The sequence below is a fragment of the Sinocyclocheilus anshuiensis genome, unplaced genomic scaffold, assembly GCF_001515605.1.
Source record: "Sinocyclocheilus anshuiensis isolate Anshui unplaced genomic scaffold, SAMN03320099.WGS_v1.1 scaffold739, whole genome shotgun sequence".
In the NCBI taxonomy this organism is placed as follows: domain Eukaryota; kingdom Metazoa; phylum Chordata; class Actinopteri; order Cypriniformes; family Cyprinidae; genus Sinocyclocheilus; species Sinocyclocheilus anshuiensis.
Genome location: NW_015551105.1, coordinates 548,320 through 562,661, shown reverse-complemented (window position 1 = coordinate 562,661; position 14,342 = coordinate 548,320). Strand labels below are relative to the sequence as shown.

Genomic DNA, 14,342 nt, shown 5'->3' with positions numbered 1-14,342 from the left:
ATAAACACATTTCATTACACCAAATACACAAAATAATGTTATTTTTAGCAACATCATATGACCCCTTTAAAAGCTAAATAGAAATATTTAAAAACTCATAAAAATATAACAAATTTACTACATTTAAATTAAAACAGAAAATACAAAAAATAAAAGTTAATTAAAAATATTAATAGTAGTTAATAGTATTTAATAATATTACTTTTAATAGTATTAAGAGTAATAGTTTATAAATAATTATTTAAAAAAAACAACACTGGTTTTCAAAAGTATACAAATATTGGGTAAAATGTTACATTTTTATCTTAGAAGTTGGGTATTGGAGCTACTTTCTTGTTATTATGGTTACCTAAAACCATAAAAAAAAAAAATAATAAAATAAAATAAAAAAAAAATAAAAAATATATATATATATATATATTTTTTTTTTAATCTTATTGCCTAGAAAATATTTCTCGTTTTCATTCAGTTTAATTTGATGTACAAAAACTATATGGACACATAAAAAAATTAAAAATAAATAAAAAAAAATTTAAAGTGAAAAAAACAACAACAAAAAATTAATACAACTTTAACTGAAATTACAAAGAAAATTAAAAATATATAAATGAAAACTAATACAAACTATAATAGTACCTAGATGATACTAAAATAACACTTGAGTGTACCTGACGAGGTGCCCATTTCTTGTGTGTGTTTGTTCACGCAGGAGTTGGAGGATCTGTTGCCGTCGCGTACAGAGGTTCCTGTCATCTCAGCTGATGCGGAGGAAGTTGATCTGCAGGACTTTGACATCAGCCAGGGATCATCTGGTGGTCACCGCCGTGAAGCATACAACGACAGCTCCGACGAAGAAGGTGGTCCGCATGGTCCGGGGGTGCAGTGCGCCCACCAGTAGTCCCAGATTTCTTTGCAAGTTTTTTGGGGAAGTATTACAATTCCCTTTTGTCGGACAGATTCAATCTCCGCCCTCCACGTTCTTCATATAGTGAACCGAACACACACACTTGCAGTATATATAGACATACACTTACATTTATTTACTGCAATCTTACCTACAAATACACTCACTCATGCACTGTTTTAAAAGAAAAGACAAGCATAACTAAAGGCAAAGCAAAATAATTTAATTTATTCATAACTACTTCATTTCCATTGTAGACTTTCACAGTATATATGCTCTCTGAATATATAAATATCGGTCTGTGGGGAGACAGACTGTGTTGTTTAAGTTATAATTAACACACGCACGCACAAAGTTGTTAAAGACTGAGGCATTGTGGAGCTTCCTGGAGTTCAATAAAATGTTCAAACGTGTTTCATTATATACTTGCCAGTTATTCAGGCACTGTCAGTCATCTTGTACTGTTGTGCTGGTTTATATTCAATGGCAGGACAGAATAGCATGCATGTGGGCGACACACTCTCTACTGAGATTAATACAAAGCAAACCAAACCCAGAAGTGTTTTAATGTGCTTACTGTCTATGATAAAGGTATAGGAGTCATGCAACTTAATATTTGCCAAAGAAACACCACAGTCTTCTTAAAAGATCAGCAGCCAATGTGTGCATGCATTGTAAGCACTATTATAAACCTATAGGGGGCGGCATTTATCATTGGCAACTGGGGAAGTGTTTGAAACGCGAATACAAGTTGCTATCATTCAAACACAGCTACTTTTGTGCTCATACATCAATAAAGTGGATGAATGTTTTGACTGTGTGCTGTATATTTGTAGAAATGGGGTTGAGTACGCACTAGCGTCCTTCTTCAGTTTCTGTCATGCGTTGAGCTGTGGGCGCAAGGAGCTCTTTAAACCCAGCCGTATTTCTAGAAAAACAAAACATTGTTAGACGAGTGCAACTTTCTTTTTTTTTTTTCTGAAAAGACCCTTATTTAGTTCCAACACAAATGGAGAAATTTAGCAGATTGTTGATGCTGCTCTTTTTCAATCACCACAGGTTGTTTCATACAGAAGCCGATTTCTGTCATGTTAAAAATGATGCTTTGGTAAATCAAATTATGGCATAAAAGGTCAAAATTGTGAGATACCAAGTAATAATTATGAGATAAACATGGTACAAATTATTATAATTATGATTTAAAGAAAAATCGTATAAATGATTTTTGTGCATTTCGATTTATGACTTTTTATCTCATGACAGGTCGTTTTGACAGTTTATCATAAATATAATTTATATATGTGATAAATATGATTATATGATAATTAGTATGTCACTTTACACTTTTTTATCTTATAATTTTGATTTTTTTATCTCATAATTTCAACTTTCGACTTCCTGTCACTTTCGACTTAATTTTCAACATAATTTAGATTTTTATCTCATAATTATTTGTCAATTTTGACTTGTCAATTTAACATCTTATGTCTTTCAACTTTTATCATAATTTTGACTTAGTATGTAAATTATGACTTTTATGTCATAATTATGATTTACCAAAGCAAAATGGGTTTCCATAGATTTCAAGCACCAAAATGAGCCACAAAAACACACACACATACGACTTAGCGTATGACATCAGGATGAATAAATGATGACGGAATTGAAATTTTAGGGTGAAGTACTCCTTTAAATGACATGAAACACCTGGTGATCACTGTCAGAATGAACTAGCCTAGCATTAGTGTGTATGTTACCTCTCCCGTCTGGTCTGGAGAATGCAGGAGCGTTCTCTCCTCATCTGCTGGAGTTTCTCTCTTACTAAAGTTTTCTGTTGTTGCTCGTCCTCCTAGAACATTCGATCAACATTTACATCATGTCCACATAGAGGTCTCTGAAAGTATGAGGGTGTGTACCTGTTGTAGTGTGTCGGTCAGATGTCTGAGTGTGTCTTCCTGCGTCAGACCCAACAGATCTTCATCTGCCTTCCGACTCTGGACGATAGCCAGTCGCTCTTGAACCTGAACAGGTTTGAAAAAGGTCCGAAAGCAAAGTATATGGCCTTTTTAACTAAATATTCTGCAAATAAATGCATGGAAGACCATTTCCAACAAGCATGCACTGGTAAATCGTAATGATGACATAAAAAGTAGACATTATGAGATAAGTCATAATTACGATAAAAAGTCCAAATTAATACATACTAAGTCTTTATTATAAGTGAAATTATGAGATAATAGCAATTAGTCAAAATTAAGATATAGCAATTATAAAAAGTCAAAATTATGAGATGACAAGTCATAACAGGAATTTCAACTTTTTCCTCATAATTTCAGCTTTGTCATCTGCAACTTCAATTCTCAACATTTTTACGTTTCACTTCATAATTATGACTTCTCATGTCGACTTTTTTTTTTTTTTTTACTTTTTATGTCGTAATTGTAAGTTTTTGTCATTATTATTTAGCAAAGCATGTTTTTTGTGTGTGCGTGTGGCAGTGGGCTTCCATAAACACACCACACAGAAATGTCATGCAGCATGAGTTGGCTCACTCTGAGTAGTTGTCTGTCTCGGTCTCGCTGCCAGCGTCGCTCTGCTCTCCTCTGGATGTCCACTAGGCAGCGCATCATTGCCTCTCGCTCACCTGCTCTCTCACAGATCTCCTCGTTCCTCAGCTCCTGAAGCGATGCCTCCATCTCATGGGTCTCAAATGTTTGCGAGGGTTGCGTGTCTGGGAAATGGACACTTGCTGGTGCTGTGTTAGTGTCTGTTGTGTCAGTGTGTTGTAGCAGCCTTGGAGCAGTGGGTGGTGTTTGGTCGGGCTGTTGGGTGTCACTGAATGTGAACTCTCCATCTCTTATGTCCTCCTGTTGCTGCCCAGCCTGGAGAATGAGAATCACATTTGTTGTATAATTATTGTGAAAGGATTTTTCATTCATTTAGTTCCAGCTTTAAATTTTGGGTTTGGGCAGGGTGCTATAGAACTGACAATTATTGTTATTATTATTATTATTATTTTAATTATTATTATTATAACTTACAGAACCCCTTAGGGGGAACTTCAGGGGGCTTGTGACATTGTAAAAAAAATATATTATTTTAAAATAAAATACTAATATAAATATTTGTACAAACCTACAATGAAATTGATATCTTTTGAAAGTTGAGTGCTTTATTAGCATCTCAGGGGCACTTCAAGTACATATTTTATATCACAGGAATTCAGACAACAAAAAAGGTTGAGAACCTCTGATCTGATATTATTTATATTATTTATGGTATTTTTTATTTTAATCATTTTTATAACTATTATAGAACTCAGTGGAAACTTCAGGGGGTTTGTGAGATTGTGATAAGCATGCAAATAAAATAAGAAAATACTATTTTATAAAAAGAAATACTAATATAAATATCTCACAAAGTAGTTCATATCTTTTGAAAGTTCAGTGCATTATCATCATCTCGGAAGTATTTTATATTACAGAAGTTCAGATAACCAAAAAAGTTATCTGAAAAAGGATGAGAACCTCTGATCTAACAATTCCTAATCTCACACATTATATATTACAAATAGTATGCAAATAGCAGAGAACACAGAGACACTTTATTATGTTGTCAAAAGGGAAGATAGAGCTGGATAATTTGAAGTGGTTGTCTTACTGTGATGAAGCCTGAACGGTCATCTTGGATCTGTGTATTTAATTTCACATCATCTGCGTGATCTGAATGCATTTCTTCATATTGTTCACTTGGCTGCAGTGAGACGGAGCTTATGTTCTCCTGCTGTGTGTAAATGTTCACATTCCTGTCACAGTTGTTCACAGTTGTGTCAGGAACATGCATGTTATCAGCTGTATCCTCCTGCATTACAATAGAGACGGCCTCTACTTCCTGAGCCGAGGTCACTTCCTGTAGAATTAGGCCATTTTATGTATGAATGAACAATTTGAGCAGATTTAAGATAGAAAGAGTGCATATGTTTGTGTGTATGTACCTGAATGTAATTCTCTGTGTGGGCTAGGTTGCTCCAGGCCAGTGTGATCAGAGAGTTTTGTTTTTCCACTGAGATCTCCTGAGGGTCTCCTCTGCTCTTAATGTCTCCCTCTCTTCTCTCTTTGTCTCTGTCCCTCGTCTCCATCATGCTCTCTTCATCTCTTGGGTCTCTGACACACAGGATCTCTAAATATGGAGTATCTTCTGGATCTAAAGCCATGCCACAGCCTTCAAACCCAAAAATACAAAATAAATGCATTCATCACAAAATACTGTATTAAGCAGCACAACTGTTTTCAACATTAACAGTAATAAGAACTGTTTCTTGAGCAGGCAATCAGTATATTAGAATGATTTCTGAAGGATCATGCGACACTGAAGACTGGAGTAATGATGCTGAAAATGCAGCTTTACATCACAGGAATAAATTACATTTTAATATATATATTTATGCATATGAATGTCATTCACCAGTGCAGAGTTCTTCTTTTTCACCATCTGACAGCTCTTCCTGTTCCTGTTCCTGTTCAGTCCTCTCTCTCTCCTAACAGAGACACAGGAAACAGTTGCTCACCTTGTATTCCTTTCAATTGAATATCTGGATAACCTCTATAAGCGAATGTTCCTCAATGGTTTCTTGAACTTTCTGTGTATCAAGAGCCATTTCTCACTAGATAGGGTTCTTGAGTTGGCGACAAGGTTTTCTGGATATTATAAAAGTTCTTTATGTTACACTATAGGTTCTGCAGATCATTGCATCCACTTAAAAATAAAGGTTCTTTATTGGCACTGATGATTCCAGAACCTTTAACATCCATGGAACCTTTCTATTGCACAAAAGGTTCCTTATTGATTCTTTAGTTCTTTAGATTATTAAAATGTTCTTCACACTAAAAAATTGTTCTGTTTCAGAACTGTTCACTGAAAGGTTCTTTGGGGAACCAAAAATGGTTCTTTTATGGTATCGCCTTTTTGAAACCTTTATTTTTTAGAGTGTAGTTTCTTCAGATCTCTGCATACAGTAGATTGTAGGCATCATCTGTTAACAGCAAAAGTGAAGCCTTGCTGAAGATCTAGTGCATAAATGATTTTCTAAACAATCATGAAACACAAAGGATCTAATAGCTTGATTTGTGATTGATAATGTGTAAGTGTGGAAGTAATTTGTCATTACATTGTGAGCGTTCACTGCACCGGTGCCTCTGCTGGCGTGCGCTGGTCCACGTGACTGCAAAACTTCATGCAGGTTGTTGAAACTGGGTCTGTGAAGTTCGCTCTCATATTTGCGAAGCAAAGTCCAAAGACCCTCGGGGTCCTAAGAAGTGAAAGAGACATTATTGACACATTACACGGCTCTGTGGAATACGGTAAAAGCTAATAACACAGGCTCATCCGGGTAACAGCAGTCGGCGCTGTACTCTTGCTTGAACAATTTTTTCTTGGTGGAAGCTTTGCGTTTTTACTTATGTGGCAAGTAGCCGTGTAAGCGGGATAATGTACATCCAGCCGGTTGTTATCTCAGAATAAACCCCTTCAGGCTGATACAAGACTGATCCTGATCACCCTGTCGGGGTTTATTCTGAGATAACAACCAGCTGGATGTACATTATACCTTACATAAACACCATCTGCTCTGCACACTGTCACGATGCATTCAGAATGTTTGGTTTACTTACTACTTTGCTTTTCATATTCTTTAACTTTATTATTATATTTGCATTTTCTATTTTAACTTAGTTTACATTTGACAAATGCACACTTAATCTTTTAGGATTACTACAGTATATACTATGGTTCTGTTCAAAATGCAATACTTGCATACTGATTACTGCACAGTACAGTATATACTGTATATGCTGAGATTCACCAAATCTGGCAGAGAGTTTAAAACGGTCCAGGCCTCATCATCCTGTGCCTGTGTCAGCTGGGTCAGCAAATGAGTGGCACATTCCCCCCATGAGACACCTATCCCAGAACACCCTGGGGCGAATGGTCCGGTATAAGAACCATGTGCTTCCTGTAGAGAGGCTTTAATCTGCTGCAGGCTCCACACACAGCTCTGATCCACCGCGTTTCCATGAACCACATCTGAAAGACGTATACACACTTTAATGAAAACCAGAGGCATATCTTACAGCTGATGTGCATCTAATACTAAGTTACTAGTCATTTCGGCTAGTTCACCCAAAACATATTCATTTGGAACAACATATCACTTTTGTAGTGGTGTTTGTGTTTTTATATGTAGTTGATGTTTTTAACTGTTTTTCTGAATGTTTCCCTCGAGGTCACTCGGGGAAAGCTTGTGTAAGATCTCCACCAATCGTTTCCTTTCCTGCTCCTGACACAGAACCAAAAACTGCAGCACAGCCTGATGGGTAAAAAAATAAACAATCAATTATAAAACTGTACATAACACAAGGCAAATATTTCAGCTTTTAAGTCATGTTGGAATGATTTTATATTACAAGAAAATCGCATATGAATCTATGTATTTATTTTACTGTTTATGAAGCCGGTTTATGAGGAGACCAAATGAATTTCCCATGTTTTTCCTAAATTTCCCATTATTCTTTGTGGGAGCATAAGAAGGATTTAGGGTCAGTACATTTTTTAAAGTTTTTTTTTAATAAACATTTTTTTTCATATAAACAACATTTTATTCAGCAAGGATGCAGTAAATTGATCAAAATTGACAGTAAAGAGATTTATAATGTTACAAATGATTTATATTGCTGTTCTTTTGAACTTTCTTTTCATCATATATTCCTGAAGAAAAATGTATTATGGTTTACACAAAAATATTAAACTGTTGAATTAATAAGAAATGTTTCTTAACTTAAACTCCGCGGACCAAAAACGGGTCCAAAAACGGGTCCAAAACAACAGACTGTTTCTTGAGCATCAAATCAGCATATTAGAATGATTTCTGAAGAATCATGTGACACTGAAGACTGGAGTAATGATGCTGAAAATTCAGCTTTACATCACAGGAATAAATTACATTTTAAAATATATAGAAAACAATTCTTTTAAATTGTAATACTACTCACATTATTACTATTTTTTACTATATTTTTGATCAAATAAAAAGTATCTTATGCCTTAGTGAGCACCAAACATGTTCATTTCATTCCAACCCAAATCCCTTGAACTTATAACACAACATACTGTAACTTCTGAACTCATGAATAGGAATTTGGAGGACTTGAAGGCAGCAAATGTCATGTATCTGTGCACACAGTACCTTTTGTGCGCAATTTCCTGTTTTCCAGCCCTGCTGTTTTTTAGCAGTGGGATCCACATTTTCCTGAATCCAGATCCTGGTGAGATCCTGACTGACTGAACCTCTCATACAAGGCCTAGAGCACACAGAGATGGTTTGGACTCAAGCTTGCAGACTTCGGAGTGAAAATAGGTGGATGTGTCAGCATGTAATGTTTTAAATACGGATGATGTGTCCACTTCCCATATTTAACACGCTCACCATCTGTCCCAGTGCTGTCTGGCGACCAGCAGTGCCGTGTAGGACTGATTCTCTCTCTCGGCTCTCCGCAGAGCAACACACATATTGAGATATATAACATGCAGAGCTTCCTGTCCCAATCTACAGGAGCAATAAATCACAACACAACATCTGCAACCATTAGCATAATATGTTTAATATTACAGATCGATATTGACATTAAAAGGTCATGCTTAACTATGTCAGTATATGAATGTCAAAGTTCTAGTTATGCATGCTTATTTATTATGTGCTGAAGGGAAGACGTATTTTTGTAGGCCACAATCTGTAAACGAGTTGTGTCTTAGCACGTCGCAAAGGTTTTTAGAATGGATTTTTGTTAAAACACCTGAATTAAGGTCTGTGGTCAACACAAGCTCAAGATACTTTCACATTTTATTCTACGACATAAAAATACATCAGTAACAGCCATCATGTGTCTGGCCTAAATCGACTTTATCTGAGATATATGAGACCTACTGATGCTTTAAGCCAATCACATGCATTTATGAGAATTCATCAACTGATGAACACAATAGAATGACCTGTTCATGAGCGCGCTGATCGATTCCTTCTCATCTTGATAATGTGAGTCCAGCTCCGACAGGAAGATGACAGCGGACCAGGCCTGTTCCCTCGGTTTAGATGACCAAGCCTGATCTCTAGATTTAACACTCTCAGGACAGCCTCGCAAGACCACAGAACCACAGCTCCTGCCATATTCATCAAATATAACTAATCATTTTACTTGAAGCCTTTATATAACGGATTATAAAAGAGTGTTTTGGTAACACTTTACAATAAGGTCCCATTAGTTAATGATAATTTGAACATTAGCTAATGCATTAACTAACATTAACTAACAATGAGCAATAAATTAATTACTAATCTTTGTTAATGTTAGTTAATCAAAGTACAATTGTGTCCCTGGACCACAAAACCAGTCTTAAGTCGCTGGGGTATATTTGTAGCAATAGCCAAAAATACATTGTATGGGTCAAAATGATTGATTTTTCTTTTATGCCAAAAATCATTAGGACATTAAATAAAGATTATGTTCCATGAAGATATTTTGTAAATGTCCTACTGTAAATATATTAAAACTTAATTTTTGATTAGTAATATGCATTGCTAAGAACTAAATCTGGACAACTTTAAAGGCTATTTTCTCAATATTTAGATTTTTTTTTTGCACCCTCAGATTCCAGATTTTCAAATAGTTGTATCTCGGCCAAATATTGTCCGATCCTAACAAACCATACATCAATGGAAAGCTTTTTTTATATATTATTTTGTATTATTAAATTTATTCAGCTTTCAGATGATGTATAAATCTCAATTTCGAAAAATTGACCCTTATGACTGGTTTTGTGGTCCAGGGTCACAATTATTCATTGTTAGTTCGTATTAGCGCAAATCCATTTCATAATATTAACAGATACAGCTTTTTGGATTTTATTAATGTTTTAGTATATGCTGAAATTAACATTAAGTTAAATAAATTATTTAGAAGTATTTTTCATCATTAGTTCATGTTAAAGAATGCAGTTAACTTATATTAATAATTAAAACTTTATTAAAGTGTTATCAGTATTTTGAATGCATCATGCCTCATAATGCAAATTATAATGCATTGTATGATCTCATGAATAATTGTAACCAGTTATAATACATTATAAAACTTATCTATTCATTGTTACACCTTTAGAAAGTATAATCCATTGAAACACATGACAAACAACCAATTTCAGATTCATCAAACAATCTGCAAATACCATAATGCATTTTACTTTGATTGCAATTATTTATTTACATTTAGTCATTTAGCAGACACTTTTACCTGAAGCGAATAACAAATGAGGACAATAGAAGCAAACAAAACTAACAAAACACTAATAATATGTAAGTGCTGTGACAAGTCTCGGTTAGTCTAACGCAGTACACATAGCAAGTTTATTTTAAATATATATATATAATAAAAAGAAAACAAGTAGATAGAAAAAGAATAGAGAACGCTAGTGATAGAGGGTCGTTTTTTTAATAAATAAAAAGAAAACGAAGATATAATAGAAATATAATAGAGAGTGCTAGTGTTAGAGGGTCAAGTGTAGATGGAAGAGACGTGTTTTTAGCCGTTTCTTGAAGATGGTTAAGGACTCAGCTGCTCAGATTGAGCTGGGCAGGTTATTCCACCAGCAGGGAACAGTTAAGGTAAAAGTCAGTGCAAGTGAAAAGATATACAGTAATGCATTATAACATATATTATGAATATCTTTATAATTCATTATACATAAATTCACGGGGGAAGTCGTGGCCTAATGCTTAGAGAGTTGGACTTGTAACTCAAAGGTTGCGAGTTCGAGTCTCGTACCGGCAGGGATTGCCACCTTCAATAACCTTCAATACCACGACTGAGGTGCCCTTGAGCAAGGCACCGAACCCCCGACTGCTCCCCGGGTGCCGCAGCATAAATGGCTGCCCACTGCTCCGGGTGTGTGTTCACGGTGTGTGTGTGTTCACTGCTGTGTGTGTGCACTTAGGATGGGTTAAATGCAGAGCACTAATTCCTTGGCCACATGTCACTTCACTTTATAAAGGCTTCAAGTAAAGTGTTTCTTTCTTTTCTACAGTGTAAGTATATTTGGGTTTAAACACCAAATATTTCATGGCAGACTCAAAATTTAGCAAATGCACAAATAACAAGTAGTACCTGTAGCAACGGAGGGCCCCGGGAAGCCCACACACCTGAAGCCAGTCTCTGTGTCTGAAAGCCAGCTCTACACACACTCCTAATTCACACACACATTCTGTCTGATCCCACGCTGACATCGAGTTCCACCAAACAACACCTGTAATGATGTGCAAAAAGATACTGGTAAACTGTTCTGTGAAAAGGAGCATTTATGAACTCCATTTAGGAATATTTCTTACCATATTCATCTTGTAACATCTCTCTGTACAGTCGCTCTCTGATGACCTCATATTTGTAATACAGGAGCTGGAGGATGTCGGTAGTGCTGGGACAGATCGTGCCCGGTCGCATGACGCCGGCGTTCCTCTGAGAAAGAGACGGTAGGACACTCCACACGCCGTCAAGAACGAGTCTAAACAGAAAGCAGCATGAATATATAGTCAATTTGTTCAATGTGATTGTGAGCAGCTGAATGAAAGAGTGTGTGTAAATAACCTGGTGCAAAGTCTCTTGGCTCTGTTCTGAAGACACAAGATAATAAACTGCTCTGGATCCTGCTTCTAGAAAAAAAAAGATGCCCACATATATTTAGCAGACACCTTTCTCCAAAGTGATTAACAAATGAGTGAATGATCATGAACTGAAATAGAGTGCAAAGCTGATTAACCAAAAGCATACAAAATAAACAATTAAAAAAATAAACAAATTGTAAAACATCAATATAAATTAATATATTAGATATGGAATCATAATTATATTGTACTATATTGTATATAATTATATTATATTATACAGTGTTATGTGTGCTCATGTAATAGAATAGAATAGAATAGAATAGAATAATATGACTTGGTTTTCTACCTGTTGTCTGGAGCTAAAGTTGATTGTTGAGGATTGTGTTTTTTGTTTATGATTGATTCTACCAGCCTTCAACATCTGGAGATCCCAGTACAGCTACAGAAATTATAAGCCGTTCACATCTTTTAATTTGCAACAATATAACGTCACAATTTATATAATGTAATTTCACAATTTCACATTCACACACCCAAAAGGCCTTAAAACAAAGATAAATATCTGACAAGGCAAAGGTTCACAGTAAGAAAAAAAAAAGCCATAGAAAATGTCCTGGCAGACATCAGAGCATTTATTTCCAGAATCAAGTTCTCAATTCTTGGTCAGATTATGATTTTTTCATTAACTGTTCCCTCCTAGTGGAATGACCTGCCCAAATATATACACCTTGCTACGTGTACTGCGTTAGGCTAACTGAGACTTGTCATTTGCACTTATATATTGTTGCTCTTTTGTTAGTTTTGACTGCTTTTATTGTCGTCATTTGTAAGTCGCTTTGGATAAAAGCGTCTGCTAAATGACTAAATGTAAATGTAGATTAGTTCAAAGGAAAAATCTTAATAACTACATAATATATAACATGTTTATATTGCAATATAATGTATTATCTTAATTTAGATTTAGTATAAATAAGAGAAATATAGAATGAAGCAGAATATTATATGGAAATATCGATGAATTAAATGAAGAAATACCTCTTCTCTGTTGTCACGTTGTTTTTCCATCACTAGGAGAACATGCAGAACTCCTCTGGCTGGACATGACAAGCCTCCACTCTGACCTCTGACCTGAACATATCACACAAAACATTTTCTTTTTCTTTCTGCTTCTCTTTTCTGTCTCATTCATGAGCTTCTGAGACAGCAGAAGGTCTTGTTCACCTGTATAATGGCTCTCTTTGTCTCATCCAGGCTGGCGGTGATGAGGAAGACGCTCTTATAGAGGGAACAGATCACGTCCACGCCGACATCATCATCCTCATGTACACCCATCGACTCACAGACCAAATGCAAACACTCTTCCATCCTATAAAAGACAAGGCACTTTGTGTAAGCTCGATTTCATTGTCCTAAATGCCTTGAAATTAAATAAATACAAAAATAAAAATGTATATACATATATACACTACACACACAGTCAACATAATGAAATGAGTTCTTGTCGTACTTCAATCAAATTCAAACATAACAGATAGTTCTACCTAAAGAGAAAGTGTCTCACCTGTTCACTGAGTTTATCTTCATGAATGATGCATGATTACAACAAAGCCACGTCTGTTGCTGAGGAAACCATTAGAGTCAGATTACAGAAGAAGACCTTCAGCAGTGTTGCCAACTCATTTTCAGGGGAAGTTGCTAAAGGAAGGTTGATTTGTGAAAGTGACAAAGTGACAAAGTGAAAGTGACCAAGTATGGTTACCCATACTAGGAATTAGTGCTCTGCGTTTAACCCATCCTAAGTGCACACACACAGCAGTGAACACACACACCCGGGGAGCAGTTGGGGGTTTGGTGCCTTGCTCAAGGGCACCTCAGTCGTGGTATTGAAGGTGGGAGAGAGCACTGTACATTCACTCCCCCCACCTACAATCCCTGCCAGTACGAGACTCTCTAACCATTAGGCCACGACTTCCCCCTAGGAAATGCGTTGGCCGGGAATCGAACCTGGGTCAACTGCTTGGAAGGCAGCTATGCTCACCACTATACCACCAATGCAGGTTGTTGCTAAAAGTTGCTAAATGACGTTGCGATGTCATTGCGTGGTGACGTCATTGCGGAATCACGATGCAAAATTGTGTCACTGCATCAAATCTCAGCAAAAAAATAACATTTATATATGTTAATTTAGATGTGTTTATAAAATAATATAACTATATAAATAACGAATATTAAATACAACACTGAATTATTTAACACTTTCACATTTTTGAACGATTACAATTTAAGTTTATTTTTATTAGCTAGTAAACTACACATTCTGAACAATTATAGTTTTAAGCAGTGTATTAGTAGTTAGTATGCTACACTCTAAGAAAAGTCTGTAAAAATAGGGCAAAATCTACTAATATGAAGGAATTTTCCGTAACTATTATTCACAGGTTTTTTACCTATATTTTAAATTACGCATTGTATTTTGTGTTTTCGGGTTACAGGGTTACAATGGATAATGGAAAAAGGATAACGGATAATATCCTGGAAAATTACTAGTACCTTTTTCATTTTTCTAGATATTTTTCTTACCATGCACTAACTGATCAACAATCTCAAGTACAAGCTACTAACAAGGTGTATCATAAATGAACAATTATTCAATTATTTTTATTATTCAATTAAACAGTTGCAAATAGCAGCTAACTTAATTCATGTGATGTGTGTACTGCTAGGCACCTTTGG

General features: G+C 35.6%; 2 protein-coding genes and 1 non-coding gene across 3 annotated transcripts in view; 1 reads left to right on the top strand and 2 right to left on the bottom strand.

The window, feature by feature from the left end:
• LOC107662843 (dnaJ homolog subfamily A member 2-like) overlaps positions 1-1,716 on the top strand; it is a 7,459-nt gene extending 5,743 nt beyond the window's left edge. Inside the window, exon 10 of the mRNA XM_016452959.1 lies at positions 710-1,716. Within this exon, the coding sequence (XP_016308445.1) occupies positions 710-898 (189 nt within the window). The 3' untranslated portion in view covers positions 899-1,716. The remainder of the gene's footprint in view (positions 1-709) is intronic.
• A 36-nt stretch (positions 1,717-1,752) lies between these two features.
• Positions 1,753-13,276, bottom strand: LOC107662842 (uncharacterized). Its single transcript, XM_016452958.1, has 20 exons — positions 13,171-13,276; positions 12,831-12,975; positions 12,645-12,737; positions 11,956-12,048; positions 11,590-11,651; positions 11,334-11,506; positions 11,113-11,251; positions 8,948-9,115; positions 8,385-8,504; positions 8,145-8,259; positions 7,160-7,268; positions 6,765-6,985; positions 6,072-6,212; positions 5,369-5,441; positions 4,899-5,125; positions 4,565-4,813; positions 3,457-3,786; positions 2,821-2,925; positions 2,662-2,753; positions 1,753-1,832 (listed from the first exon to the last, which is right to left on the bottom strand). Exons 1-20 carry the CDS (start codon positions 13,191-13,193, stop codon positions 1,760-1,762), a joined length of 2,751 nt encoding a protein of 916 aa, XP_016308444.1. The 5' UTR covers positions 13,194-13,276; the 3' UTR covers positions 1,753-1,759.
• Positions 13,277-13,592: 316 nt separating this feature from the next.
• Positions 13,593-13,664, bottom strand: trnag-ucc (transfer RNA glycine (anticodon UCC)). Its single transcript has one exon. It is a non-coding gene; the product is annotated as a tRNA-Gly (tRNA).
• Positions 13,665-14,342: the final 678 nt, after the last annotated feature.